The sequence below is a fragment of the Felis catus genome, chromosome A2 (assembly GCF_018350175.1).
Source record: "Felis catus isolate Fca126 chromosome A2, F.catus_Fca126_mat1.0, whole genome shotgun sequence".
Classification (NCBI taxonomy): Eukaryota; Metazoa; Chordata; class Mammalia; order Carnivora; family Felidae; genus Felis; species Felis catus.
This window is the reverse complement of record NC_058369.1, coordinates 21,540,451-21,554,330: the sequence shown is the minus strand read 5'-3', so window position 1 is coordinate 21,554,330 and position 13,880 is coordinate 21,540,451. Positions and strand designations below refer to the sequence as shown.

General features: G+C 38.4%; 1 protein-coding gene across 13 annotated transcripts in view; it reads left to right on the top strand.

Moving 5' to 3' along the window:
- SFMBT1 (Scm like with four mbt domains 1) overlaps positions 1-13,880 on the top strand; it is a 135,082-nt gene that overhangs the window by 63,449 nt on the left and 57,753 nt on the right. For all 13 annotated transcript variants that reach the window (XM_045051367.1, XM_045051387.1, XM_045051376.1 and 10 more), the window contains one exon: positions 4,616-4,770. In XM_045051367.1, coding sequence (XP_044907302.1) covers positions 4,743-4,770 — 28 coding nt within the window. In that variant the 5' untranslated portion in view covers positions 4,616-4,742. The remainder of the gene's footprint in view (positions 1-4,615; positions 4,771-13,880) is intronic.

The following is a 13,880-nucleotide window of genomic DNA, read 5'->3' as shown; positions in this document are numbered from 1 at the left end:
AAAAATAAATAAATGTTAAAAAAGTTTTTTTACAAAATTTCTATATTCTAAGCTCCTGGATATTTTACTGTTTTTCCCCCCTTCATTGCATAGAAAGAGAGCCTACTAGCAATAAAGAAAGAGATTTAACAGATGTTCTACAGCAAAAAGCTTCAGCAGTTTATTTCTCATAATCCTATTAAGATGATGAACTGATTGTTCATTGGTTAAAATCTTAGTGATGTTGTAAGTTTGAAAACAAATATCATAGCCTTAGCTTTCAGCTTCATAAGACTTGTGGTTTTCATTTTCTCTTGCCTTTGGCTTTGATTATTCTATATTCTATATTTGAATATATTATGTATTCAATATTTCCCCATATATTATCATTTTGTACTAGGTGGCTCTTTGCACAAAATATTCTGGAATATTTCAAGAGTTTATGAATATAAGAAGTGGATGCCATCTTCAAAACCTAGTGAACCAACAGATATTTACGTAGCACTGACTTTGCTATGTCAAACCCATGATGTAGTGATAGGGTGTTCTGTGTAGAGATGATGCACTAAGTGCCATAGGAACTCGAATCAGTCAACATTGTGTAAAGTTAATATTAACTCAGAATTTACATGTGTTCAGCTTTATGCTAAGTGCTCTTCATGGATTGTCTTACTTATCCTCATAGCAGTCCTCTGAAGTAGGTACAGCACTATTCTCCCTCTTTTACAAGTGATGCCATTGGCACAAATGAGTTAGGTCATTTGTTAAAAGTCACGTAGTCAAGTAAACAATGGACACAGGGTTTTAAAAAGTTAATATAATGCCCTTCATGTGATTTTTCCACTCAGCAGCATAGATAACATTCCCATGTGCTTTTATGGATCTACCTAAATTCTTCTAATGATTGTAGAGTATATCCTAGTATAGGTGTATCATAGTGTATTGGTCATCCCATTCCCATTTGGTAGATATACAGGTTATCTGGTTTCCCACTGTTCAAGATAGTACTGTGGCAAACATAACTGGTTATGAAGCCTTCAACACATGTGCTTTGTATGAAAGGTTCTTTTATTTTATTTTTTTTTTAATTTTAATTTTTTTTTAATTTACATCTAAATTAGCATATAGTGCAACAATGATTTCAGAAGTAGATTCCTTAGTGCCCCTTACCCATTTAGCCCATCCCCCCTCCCACACCACCCCCCCATAACCCTCTGTTTGTTCTACATATTTATGAATCTCTTATGTTTTTTTCCCCTCCCTGTTTTTTTTTTAAATTTTTTTTTAAAATGTTTTTATTTATTTTTGAGACAGAGAGAGACAGAGCATGAGCAGGGGAGGGGCAGAGAGAGGGAGACCCAGAATCTGAAGCAGGCTCCAGGCTCTGAGCTGTCAGCACAGAGCCCGATGCGAGGCTTGAACTCACAGAGTGTGAGATCATGACCTGAGCTGAAGTCAGACACTTAACCGACTGAGCCACCCAGGCGCCCCCCGCCCCGCTGTTTTTATATTATTTTTGTTTGTTTTTCCTTATATTCATCTGTTTGTCTCTTAAAGTCCTCATATGAGTGAAGTCATATGATATTTGTCTTTCTCTGACAGACTAAATTCATTTAGCGTAATACCCTCCAGTTCCATCCACATAGTTGCAAATGGCAAGATTTCATTCTTTCTGATTGCCAAATAATACTCCATCGTGTATATATGCACCACATCTTCTTTATCCATTCATCCACCGATGGACATTTGGGCTCTTTCCATACTTTGGCTATTGTTGGTAGTGCTGCTATAAACGTTGGGGTGAATGTGTCCCTTCGAAACAGCACATCTGTATCCCGTGGATAAATGCCTAGTAGTGCAATTGCTGGGTCGTAGGGTAGTTCTATTTTTAGCTTTTTGAGGAACCTCCATACTGTTTTCCAGAGTGGATGCACCAGCTTGCATTCCCAAGATTCTTTTATTTTTTTTTAGGTTTATTTATTTATTTTGAAAGAGAGAGAGAGAGCCAGGGAGGGGCAGAGAGAAATGGAGAGACAGAATCCCAAGCAGGTTCTGCACTGTCAGCGCAGAGCACAGTGCAGGGCTCGAACTCACAAACTGCGAGATCACGACCTGAGCACAAATCAAGAGTAGGACACTTAACTGACTGAGCCACCCAGGCACTCTGAAAGATTCGTAATACTAGAATTACTGCTCAAAGAGTTTGTGTCTTATAAATCTTTGTAGGTTAAATTATGTTTCATTAAATTTCTTTTCAAAAAAAAGAGGTACCAATCTGTACTCCCAATTTCTTCCATTCATCCACCTTCTGTGCCAACAATTCTTTTTAGTTTTAAAAATTTTACCAATCTGAAAGGTGAAAAAATAGTATATAATTAAAAATTATTTTCGTCACTACTAATAAGATTGAGCACACTTTTATAAGCTTTAACTCTGATGTGTTTAAATGTAGATCAATTATGGGGCGCCTGGGTGGCTCAGTCGGTTGGGCGTCCAACTTTCCTCAGGTCATGATCTCATAGTCAGTGAATTCAAGCCCCGCATCGGGCTCTGTGCTGACAGTTCAGAGCCTGGAGCCTTCTTCAGATTCTGTGTCTCCCTCTCTCTCTGCTCCTCTCCTGCTCATGCTCTGTCTCTCTCTGTCTCAAAAATAAATAAAAACATTAAATGTGGATCAGTTATGTATTTTGCCCATTTTTTCTTTTTTGATGTTGTTCAATTATAGGAGTTTATATATGGAAATTAACCCATTATATTTTCACCCATCTCATTTGTCTTGTTTGTTTGTTTGTTTGTTTGTTTATTTGTAGTAAAGTATAACAAATAACATTCTGTTTCAGGTGTACAACAGAATGATTTGATGTTTGTATACATTGCAAAGTGATCACCAAACTCAGTCTAGTTAGTATCAATCACCATACATAGTTACAAAAAATTGTTTCTTGTAATGAGAACTTTTAAGATAAACTCCTTTACTTTTGAACTTTATTTATGGTGTCTTCTTTAAAAAAATTTTTTTTTATTTTAGGGAGAGAGAGAGAGAGAGAATGAGAGAATCCCAAGCAGGGCTCCATGCTTGGCATGGAGCCCAACTTGGGGCTTGATCCCGCTACCCTGAGATCATGACCTGAGCCGAAATCAAGAGTCAGACGCTCAACTGACTGAGCCACCCAGACTCCCCATTAATTATGGAGTCCTTTGCCATGTAGTTTTATACTTGTATGTTGTCTTTGCTATCACTCCCTCTGGTTTCTCTATTTGGGTCCAGAGTGATCTTTTGTGAAACACAGATTTGATCATTTCCTTTCCATGGTTAAAGAAACTCTCAGCTGTTTCCCATTGAGAGGCAGTAAAATACAGTGTTCGAGGACATGGACTATAGACATTTTGCTTGGCTTGAAACCTGGTTCTGCTACTTCCTAGTTGTTGGGCCCTGGGCAAGTCAGGTACCTGTTCTGTGCCTAGACAGAATGTGGAGGAGCTGCAAGTGGGAACGGAGTTTTTTTCATGGTAACAGAGATATTCTGAAACTGGATAGAGTGGTAGTTACACAACTCTGTAAACTTATTAAGCTGTGAAATTATACACTTAAAGTGGGAAATTTTGGTATGTGAATTATATCCCAGTAAAGTTGTTTTGTTAATATATTTGTTTACAGTTTATTTTGAGAGAGACAGAGACAGCGTGGGGGGGGGGGAGGGGCAGAGAGAGAGAGGGAGAGAGAGAGAATCCCAAGCAGGCTCCACATTGTCAGCACAGAGCCTTATGTGGGGCTTGAACTCATGAGACCATGAGATCATGACCGAGCTGATACTGAGAGTCAGACGTTTAACCGACTGAGCCACCCTGGTGCCCCCAATAAAATTGTGTTTTTAAAAAAAGAATAAATAAGGGGCACCTGGGTGGCTCAGTCAGTTGAGCGACCGACTTCAGCTCAGGTCATGATCTCACAGTTTGTGAGTTCGAGCCCCGCGTTGGGCTCTGTGCTGACAGCTCAGAGCCTGGAGCCTACTTCTGATTCTGTGTCTCCCTCTCTCTCTGCCCTTCCCCCCTCATGCTCTGTCTCTCTCTGTCTCAGAAATAAATAAACATTAAAAAAATTTAAAAAGAATAAATTGGTTCAGGGCTTATTTTGGAGGGGTTCCCTTTGTAAGTGTAATTGTAGACTAAGGTAGTTGATAAGTTTTGGTTCTGTATAATATTCTCGATAAATGGAATGGAAAGCTAGATAGAGTAATATATCCTTGATCTTATTCATTGGGTAAGATAGAACATTGAAAGCTACCGTTTTTCCTTCAGGAATTCATTAGGAATTAGGGTTTTTGTGGGTAGGAGTCAAGGTGCTAAGTATTACAATCTGAGTTTAAAGAGTACTAATTCATATACGTGTTAATTTGTTGCAATTTTTAGATATCAAGATCTCGATAGTGCTATCTCTACACATACACACGTATGCACACACACACCCACACATACATTCTTCAAAATTAGGTGTCAGTTTTTTCTATAGTCCCATCTCTTCTGCCAAGGTGTTTTTGTTTCATGTGCACTCTCAACGGACTGGGGTGCCAGGTCTCAGGAATGAGTAAACACACTGGGGCTTCAAGCTGTTTATGTGTTCTTTTTTATCTTTCAGCACTTTCATTTGGACCCTTGGATGCCCACTGAACAGATGCTTGAGACCTGCAAGTAATTTTCAGACCATAGCGGAACCATAAGGCCTGTCCTTTGCGTGGGGAGAAGACAGCCCATGTTCTGTGGAAATGAACGGGGAGCAGCAGCTTGATGCAGGTACTGGCTTTGCTGAACAGAAATCATTTTTCATAGTGCACAGTGCACAGTTGTATTACTTACCTGTGCTGTATTGTCTGATTTGTCTTTCTACCACTGACCAGGAAGCCCTTTGAAGGCGTGTCATCTTTCTCTGTACCTAGCAGAGAACCTGGCACTAGGGGGTACTCATAATGTTGGCTGGAAAAGCAAATGACTTTTATGAACAAACATGTTTAAATTTTTTTTTTTAATTTTGATAGTAACTTTTGAAATATTTTGAAATAACTGTAGATTCATGGGAAGTTATAAAGATGGTACTGACAGGTCCTGTGTTCACCCGGTGTTTACCATTAGTTACATCTCCTATAAGTATATTACAACATAAAAGCCAGGAAACTGACAAGGTAGAAAGTGTGTATAGTTCTCTGTCATTTTATTACATGCAGATTCCTGTAACTACCACCTCAGTCAAGATACAGAACTGTTCCATCACCACAAAGAGCTCTTCCTTGCTACCCCTTCATAGTTACGTCTCCCCCTTACTTTCCCCCAACCTCCTCTAACCCCAGGGAGCTGTTAATCTGTTCTCCATCTCTCTGTCATTACAAAAATTTTATATAAATAGAATCACATAGTATGTGACTTTTTTTTTAATGTTTATTTTTTAGAGAGAGAGAGAGAGTGTGTGTGTGTGTGTGTGTGTGTGTGTGTGTACACATACGTGTACAAGTGTGCGCATGGGTGCAGGGGAAGGGTAGGGAGGGGGACAGAGGATCTGAAGCAGGCTCTGTGCTGTCAGCAGAGAGTCTGATTCGGGGCTTGAACTCACGAACCGTGAGATCATGACCTGAGCCGAAGTCAGACACTTAACCAACTGAGTCACCCAGGTGCCCCAGGTGTGTGACTTTTTGAGGTTCGCTTTTTCCGCTCAAGATAATGCTCTTGAGAGCTATCCAAATTCTTGTGTGTATCAGAAGTTTGTTCCCTTTCATTGCTCAGTAGTATTCCATGTATTACAGTTTGGTTAACTATTCATCTGTTGTAGTACATTTTGGTTGCATCCAGTTTTTGGCCATTACAAATAAAGCTGCTGTGAGCAATCATATACATAAGATTTTATTTTTCTGGAATAAATGCCCAGGACCACAATTGCTGGGTCATATGTTTAATAAAGAAATGGCCAAACTACTTTCCAGAGTAGCTGTACATTTTTATCAGCAATGGATGAGAGATCTAGTTTCTGCACATCCCCTCTGCCACTGGGTATTGTCGCTGTTTTTTAAGTCATTTCTGATAAGGTGTGTAATGACACCTTATCCTGGTCTTAATTTGCCTTTCCCTAATGGCTAGTGATGTTGAACATGTGCTTGTTTGTCATCCTTATATCCTCTTTAGTAAAAGTGTCTTCGTGTCTTTGGCTCATTTATTGTGTTGTTTGCTTTTTAAATTAATAATGACATTCTTTTTTCACTGTTGAGGTTTTTAAAAAACTTTATTGAGGTTTTTTAAATTTTCTTAATTTTGGAGAGAGAGAGACAGTGCGAGCAGGGTAGAGGGGCAGAGGGAGAGAGAATCTTAAACAGGCTCCACATTCAGTGCAAGAGCCTGCCACGAAGCTTGATCCCATGACCCTGGGTTCATGACCTAAGCCAAAATCAAGAGTAGGATGCTCAACTGAACCACGCAGGCACATCTGTTTTTGTTTTTTGAGATGTGATTCACATATCATGAAGTCATATACCTGTTTAGAGTACACAATTCAACGATTTTTATTATATTCACAAAGTTGTGTGACCATTACTGCTAATTCCAGAATATTTCATCTCCCCCCAAAGAGAAACTGTTAGCAGTCATTTCTTGCTCCATCCAGTCTTTGGCAACCATTAACTTAATTTCTGTTTCTATGGATTTACCTATTCCTGTTTTCTTTTTGTTTGTTTGTTTATTTATTTATTTTGAGAGAGAGAGAGTGAGCGTGAGCAGGAGAGGGACAGAGAGAGGCAGAGAGAGAGAGAGAGAATGAATCCCAAGCAGGCTTCACACTGTCAGTGCAGAGCCTGACACAGGGCTCAAACTTATGAATGGTGAGTTTATGACCTCAGTTGAAATCAAGAGTTGGACACTCAACTGGCTGAGCCACCCAGGTACCCTGACCTATTCCTGTTTTCTTTTGATTAATGTTTACATGGTATATCTTTCCATCCTTTCACTTTCTACCTATGTCATTATATTCAAAATTTCCTATAAAACATATGGTCATTTAAAAGAGTTTTAGTCTTATGTTGATGTATTTAGACCATTTACATTTAATGTAATTATTAGGACTCAAGTCTGCTGTTTTTGTTCATTGGTTTTTGGTTTTTTGTTTTTTGTTTTCTTTTTTTTTCCTCTCTCTTCCTGCCTTCTTGTGGGTTACTTGAACTTTTTTAGAATTCCATTTTGATTTGTATGTAGTGTTTTTTAATGTATCTGTTTCTGTGGCTTTTTAGTGGCTGTTCTAGGTGGAACACTATATATACATAACTTCTCATACTTTGCTAGTGTCATCATTTAATTAATTTGAGCAAAGTGTGGAAACTTTACCCGCTTTTATATCTCTTTACCTTTATAATTGTCTTAAATATTTCCTCCACATACTTGAGAACCACATCGGGCACTGTTAAAATTTTTGCCTCAACTGTCAAACATAATTTGAAGTCAGGAAGAGAAGGAAACTGTTTTATATTTTCCAATATTTTTACTCTTGAAATTGTCCCTTATTCCTTCCTGATTTTCTAAGATTCCTTCTTCTGTCATTCCATTTCTGTTTATAGAATTTTCTTAAGCCATTTTTTGTGTGTGTGGGGGGGGGATTGTGGGGGATTTTGTGTGGGGGGGGGATTGATCTGGTGAAAAAATATTTTACCTTACTATGACAAGTGTCTTTACTTCCCTGTTCATTACTGAAGGATATTTTTGCTGGAAATAGAATTTTGGGTAGAAAATACTTTTTTTTCCATCTCTTGAAAAGTAGTATGTATTCTGGCATTCATGCATTCCATGATTTCTGGTGAGAAATCTGTCATTGGAATCCCCTCTCCCCCATTCATCTTAAGAGAGGTATTATTTCCCTTGCTGCTTTCAAGATTTTTTTGTCTTTTAGCTTTCAGAAGTTTGACTTTTGCTGTATCTTTGCACATATTTCCTTGGATTTATCTTGTTTGGGGTTTTCTTAGTTTCTTGAATCTATAGACTTATTGGACATTTTTTTTTTTTGGCCAGAATTGGAAAAATTTCAGCCATTATTTCTTCAAATACTTTTTCAACCCTGTCTTCCTTCTCTTTTTCTAGTACTCTGCTGGCCCTAGTGTTAGATTTTTTTTGTTGCTATTCCACAACTCCTTGAAACTCTTTTCATTTTTTCAGTGTTTCCTTTCTGTTGTTTAGATTGAGTGTTTTCTTTTGCTCTGTTTTTAATTTTAGTCGTTCTTTCCTGTATCCTCCTTATTCTGCTAAGGAGCTTACCATGGAGTTTACTTACGGTTATTGTATTTTCAATTCCAAAGTTTCTGTTTGAGCTAAGGAGGGATGAGGAATGGGAATAGTCCCAGGTTAAAAAGCCACAACCCTGCTCTTCTAACCAGGTCCAGTACCTTGTCTGGAATAGTACTTTTCAGTTTGTTGTGTGCCTTCAGTTAATTTCATAACTTTGAAATGGTTGCTTTTCATTGTTTAGTCAGTGATCTTGATATTTTTCTGGGAGAGTAGGTTCACTGAGGTACTCACTGTGCCATTTAGGAAGTTGATTTATCTTGTTTTAAATGTTATTGTTAATTCATGCATTTAAAACGCACACACACACATATTTGATGAGTTTGATTCTATTGCTGTCGTTCATTTGATGATCAAACTGCCACATTCTAGAGCAATGAGCGTTCTTTCAGATTATTTCCTGTGTTTTTTGGTGTGATATCAATGTATCTGTGATAATTCTAGTCCTTGCTTTCTGGTGTAGTAAGATTCCCAGGTACTTCTTGCACATTTTCTACCCCAGACTTACAACCTACCATTTCTCTGGGGAATGATTTTTTCTTTAGGGCAGTGGATACGATATTTGGAGATCACAGTCTGAGTACTGGGGTGCTCATTGATACTAGGTTGTCATTTCTTACAAGCCTTATCCATAGACATAGGTAGAAACTACACATCTTTAGAAAAGGTGGCTTCATTTTATATTTATAATTTTACTTACTTATTTTTTAATGTTTATTTTTTGAGAGTCAACATGAGTGGGGGAGTGGTAGAGACAGAGGGAGAGAGAAAGAATCCCAAGTAGGCTCTGCACCATCAGCACAGAGCCAGATGTGGGGCTCTGACTCTGGAACTGCAAGATCATGACCTAAGCTGAAATCAAGAGTCCAACGCTTGACTGACTGAGCCACCCAGGCGCCCCCGTATTTATAATTTTAATTTAAAATTTCAGTAATTTAAAACTACTTTGATTTTATGCTTGCGTCTCTTTTCTTTTGGAAATGTGTTGTTTCATAATGATGTTCATATCATCACTTATTTTTACTCTACCATATTTTTTATTGTTTTTTTTTTAATGTTTAATATTTGTTATTGAAAGAGAGAGAGAGACAGAGCACGAGCAGGGGAGGGTTAGAGAGAGAGGGAGACACAGAATCTGAAGTGGGCTCCAGGCTCTGAGCTGACAGCACAGAACCTAATGTGGGACTTGAGCTCCTGAATGGTGAGATCATGACCTGAGGTGAAGTTGGATGCTTAACCAACTGAGCCATCCAGGCCCCCCTTATATTGTTTTTTAAAAAATATTTATTTATTTTGAGAGAGAGCATGTGTGTGCAGGGGGAGGGGCAGAGAGAGGGAGAGGGAGAGGGAGAGAGAGAGAGAATCACAAGCAGGCTCTAGGGAGCCCAACATGGGGCTTGAACTCATGAACCATGAGATCATGACCTGAGCTGAAATCAAGAGTCTGACGCTTAACTGACTGAGCCACCAGGCATCCCTACCTTATAATATTTCTATAATTTTTTCAACAGAACCAATATTCCAAGTATTCGTAAGATAACAGTGTGAGGTTTAAAGTTTCTTTATGGTTTTTGCCTTTAAATATATTCCCCCGGGGTTTGCAGTCAAATATTGTATTTTAATATGGTGTAAAGTAATCCTGTTGGTTTTGCCACCAACAGTTAAGCATATTTGTTTCAGTTCATTTTCATTTGGAATTTTTTTCTTTTTCTTTTTTTTTTTTTAATGTTTGCTTATTTTGAGAGAGAAAGAGAATGTGTGTGAGTGGGGAAGGTTGCAGAGAGGGTGAGAGAGAATCCCAAGGAGGCTTCGTGCTGTGAGCACAGAACCTAGTGGAGCTCAATGCCAGGATCCATGAAATCATGACCTGAGTGAAAATCCAGAGTCCAAAGCCTAACTGACTGAACCACCCAGGTGCCCCTGGAATTTTTTTCTTTTGATTTAAATATGTTTCTAAATTGTAAAAATGTCTACATAGTTACATATGATGGCATTCTGATACTATTCATCCTTTTTATTCTTCATATACATAACTGGTTTTATTACTTTATTACTCATTTAAAAATTATAAACAAGAATGTGTATACATACATGTATATTGATATTCATATCTCTTCTATACTAGAGATTATCCCACATCAGTATGTAGTAATCTTTCTCCTTCCTTTTTCCAGCTATATAGATGTATCTACCATATTTAATTCAGCCAGTTCCCTGCTGGTGGACACTTGGGTTGATCCCAGTCTTGGTATTACAAATAGGGCTGCAATGAATAGTTTTGCACATACGTCTTTTTGTATTTTTGCCAGCATATCTATCTTTGGGATAGATTCCTAGAAGTGGAATTGTTGGCTCAAAAGGCAAATACATATGTATTTTGCTAGATATTGCCAAGTTCTCTTTCACTAGGGTTGTGTCATTATGGTTTACCTGCATAACTACAGCTTTACTATAGAGAGGAGTATGTTGTCAAACTTTGGAATTTTTTTCCAATCTGATACCTCAGTGTAGTTTTAATTTGCTTATCTTTTAAAATGAGTAAATTTACACATCTTTCCATGTGTTTAAGGACTATTTGCATTTCTTTTCATGTATTTTGCTCATTTTTCTTTTTTTTAAAGAAAAATTATTTATTTTGAGATAAATAAAATAATTATTTATTTTGAGAGAGAGTGTGTGCATGCACACGAGCAGGGGAGGGGCAGAGAGAGATAATCCCAACCAATCCCGATGGGTGCTCAATCCCACAACTGCGAGATCGTGACCTGAGCTGATATCAAGAGTCGGTTGCTTAGCCAACTGAGCCACCCAGGCTCCCCTATTTTGCTCATTTTTTGATCAGATTATTAGTTTGTTTCTTCTTGGCTTGTCAGTAGTTTTTAATTATTAGAGGTTTTAGTTCTTTAATTCATTATTTTTAGTATTTTTTCATTATTTTTTTAATGTTTATTTAATGTTTATCTTGGGAGAGAGAACGTGAGCTGGGCAAGGGAGAGAGAGAATCGTAAGTGGGCCCTGAGCGCTCAGTGCAGAGCCCAGCACTAGACTCAAACCCACAAACTATGAGATCACAACCTGACCTGAAATCAGGAATCAGACACCCAGCCGTCTGAGACATCCGGTTGCCCCTTTTGTTGTTTATTTTTTCTTTGTAAATTAGCATACTGTTTGAGGGAGTAGGTTCCTGGCTGAGGACCATGAATCGTCAGCCTTGTTATGTTTTAATAATGGAAATTGAGTTTCTACTGACCCATACTTTCCAGGATGCTGCCCATGTAGTCTTTGTTGGCTTGTTAAATTTCTGGTGAAAATTTTCAAACATGGAAAACAATATAACACACATTGATAAAAATGAGTGGAAAACAATATAACAAACACCTGTGGTACCTACTGTGAAGAATTAATGTTAACGTTGTCCAGTATTTGTTTCCATTTTTTAAATTGTTATAAAATGTCCTTAACACAAAGTTTACTTGTGAACCATTTTTAGGTATACAGTTCAGTGGCATGAAGTCCATTCACACTGTTGTGCATCACCGCAGTGATCTCCAGCACTTTTTTTTAAGTTTATTTATTTATTTTGAGAGAAAGAGAGAGTGTGTGTGCATGTGAGCAGGGGAGCAGCTGAGAGTGGGGGAGAGAATCCCAAGCAGGCTCTGCACTGTCAGCGGGTAGCCCAGTGCAGGGCTCAAACCCACAAACCGTGAGATCATGACCTGAGCCGAAATCCAGAGTTGGACACTTAACTAACTCACCCAGGCACCCAATCCAGCACTTTTTCATCTTCTCAGACTGCAACTCTGTACCTGTTACATGATGATAACTTCCCATTTCCCTTTCCCCCCAGTCCTTGGGAATTACATTCTCGTCTGTGTCTCTGTGGATTTGAGTACTCTAGCTATTGGCATGTAAGTGGAATCATACAGTATCTGTCCTTTTGCAAGTGGCTTACTTCGTTCAGCGTCACGTCCTCTGGTTCATTCATGTTGTCATATGTGCCATATTTTTAAGGCTGAATAATACTCCAGTGTATGTATGTATACACCTCATTTTGTTTATCTGTTCATCCATTTATGGACACTTGAGTTGCTTCCACCTTTTGACTATTGTGAATATTACTGCTATGAACATTTGTGTACAACTATCTGTTTGAGTCCTTGCTTTCAATTCTTTGGGGTATATATCCAGAAGTGGAATGGCTAGGTCACAGGGTGATTGTATTTTTAATTGTTTCCGGAACCACCGTATAGTTTTCCACAGCGGCTGCACCATTTTACATCCGCAGACCAGCAATGCACAAAGATTCCAATTTCTCACATCCTTGGCAACACTTACTTTCTGCTTTTTTGGGATAATAGTCATTCTAGTGGGTATGAAGTGGTATCTCATTGTGATTTTGATTTGCACTTCCCTAATGATGTTGAACATGTTTTCATGTCTTCCCATTTTTTTTTTAAGAAATAAAGCCTAATAGAGTTTAAGCCTCTTTTGTACTTCTCTTCCTGTTTTCTCCTCTCCATCTCCCAAAGGTAGTTGATGTGTATCCTTCCCACCTTTGTTTCTATACTCTTATTAATATGCATGCATTTATAAACATTTATACTGCAAAGTTTGCTTTGAAGCCTAAACTGTATCTTGTGCTTTTCATTCTGTACTTGCTGTTTTTATTTGATGTGGGTTTTTTTTTTTTTTTTTTTTTGAGATTTATCTGTGTCAATACTGGTTCATTCATTTCAGCTGCGATATAGTACTACTCCATTGTGGAATTGCCATAATTTGTCTCTTCTTCTGTCTGTTGCTGTCACAGACAGTGCTGTGGTGAGCATCCTTGTACTTGCCTCCTACGCATGGACTCCCCTAGGGTGTACTCATTCAGCAGCTGTCTGTTGTGAACCTGCTAGTGCCCCTCATTGTTTTGAGCAGTGAGGATACATCAGTAAACAAAATCCTGCTCTTAGAGAGTTTATTATGTAAATTGGAATTAGTGGAGTTTGGAATATTTGAATCTTTGCTCACTCAACAAAAATTTATTGAGTCTGCTGTGACAGATACAGGAGTGACCAAAATGAAGTCTTGTCTTGGTAGAGTTTGTTTTCTAACGGGGAGGATACAAAGGTGTATGGCATACTGGCAAGTACTTCTGAATGCCTGTAAGATAATGGAGGCACAGTCTGGGGTGTCTGCTTTAGAGAAGTAGTGATGGGAGGCCTTTCTGGAAACAGGACGTTTGAGGAGAGGCTTGAATGTAATGAAGCGGTGAATGACACTGGGGAAGGGGTCTTTGAGGAAGTCAATGAGGAAAGAGCATGTTTAGAGAAGAATAGTAAGAATCCCAGGGTCACTTGAGTGCAGTGAGCACACAAGAGGCTGGTTGGGGATGAAGTGGCAGGGAAGGTAGCCAGGGCTCACACCAGATTGGGCCTTCACAGTCTTCCAAAGAGTTTAGATTTCGTTGTAATTTTGATTAAAAGGTGAAAGGATATAGTGGTTAGGTCTTGGGCTAGAGAGAGAGCAATAGAAATGGTGGGAAGTGATTTGATTTGGAGTGTATTTTAAAGGTGGTACCTACAGAGTTTTCTGATGATTTTGATGTATCT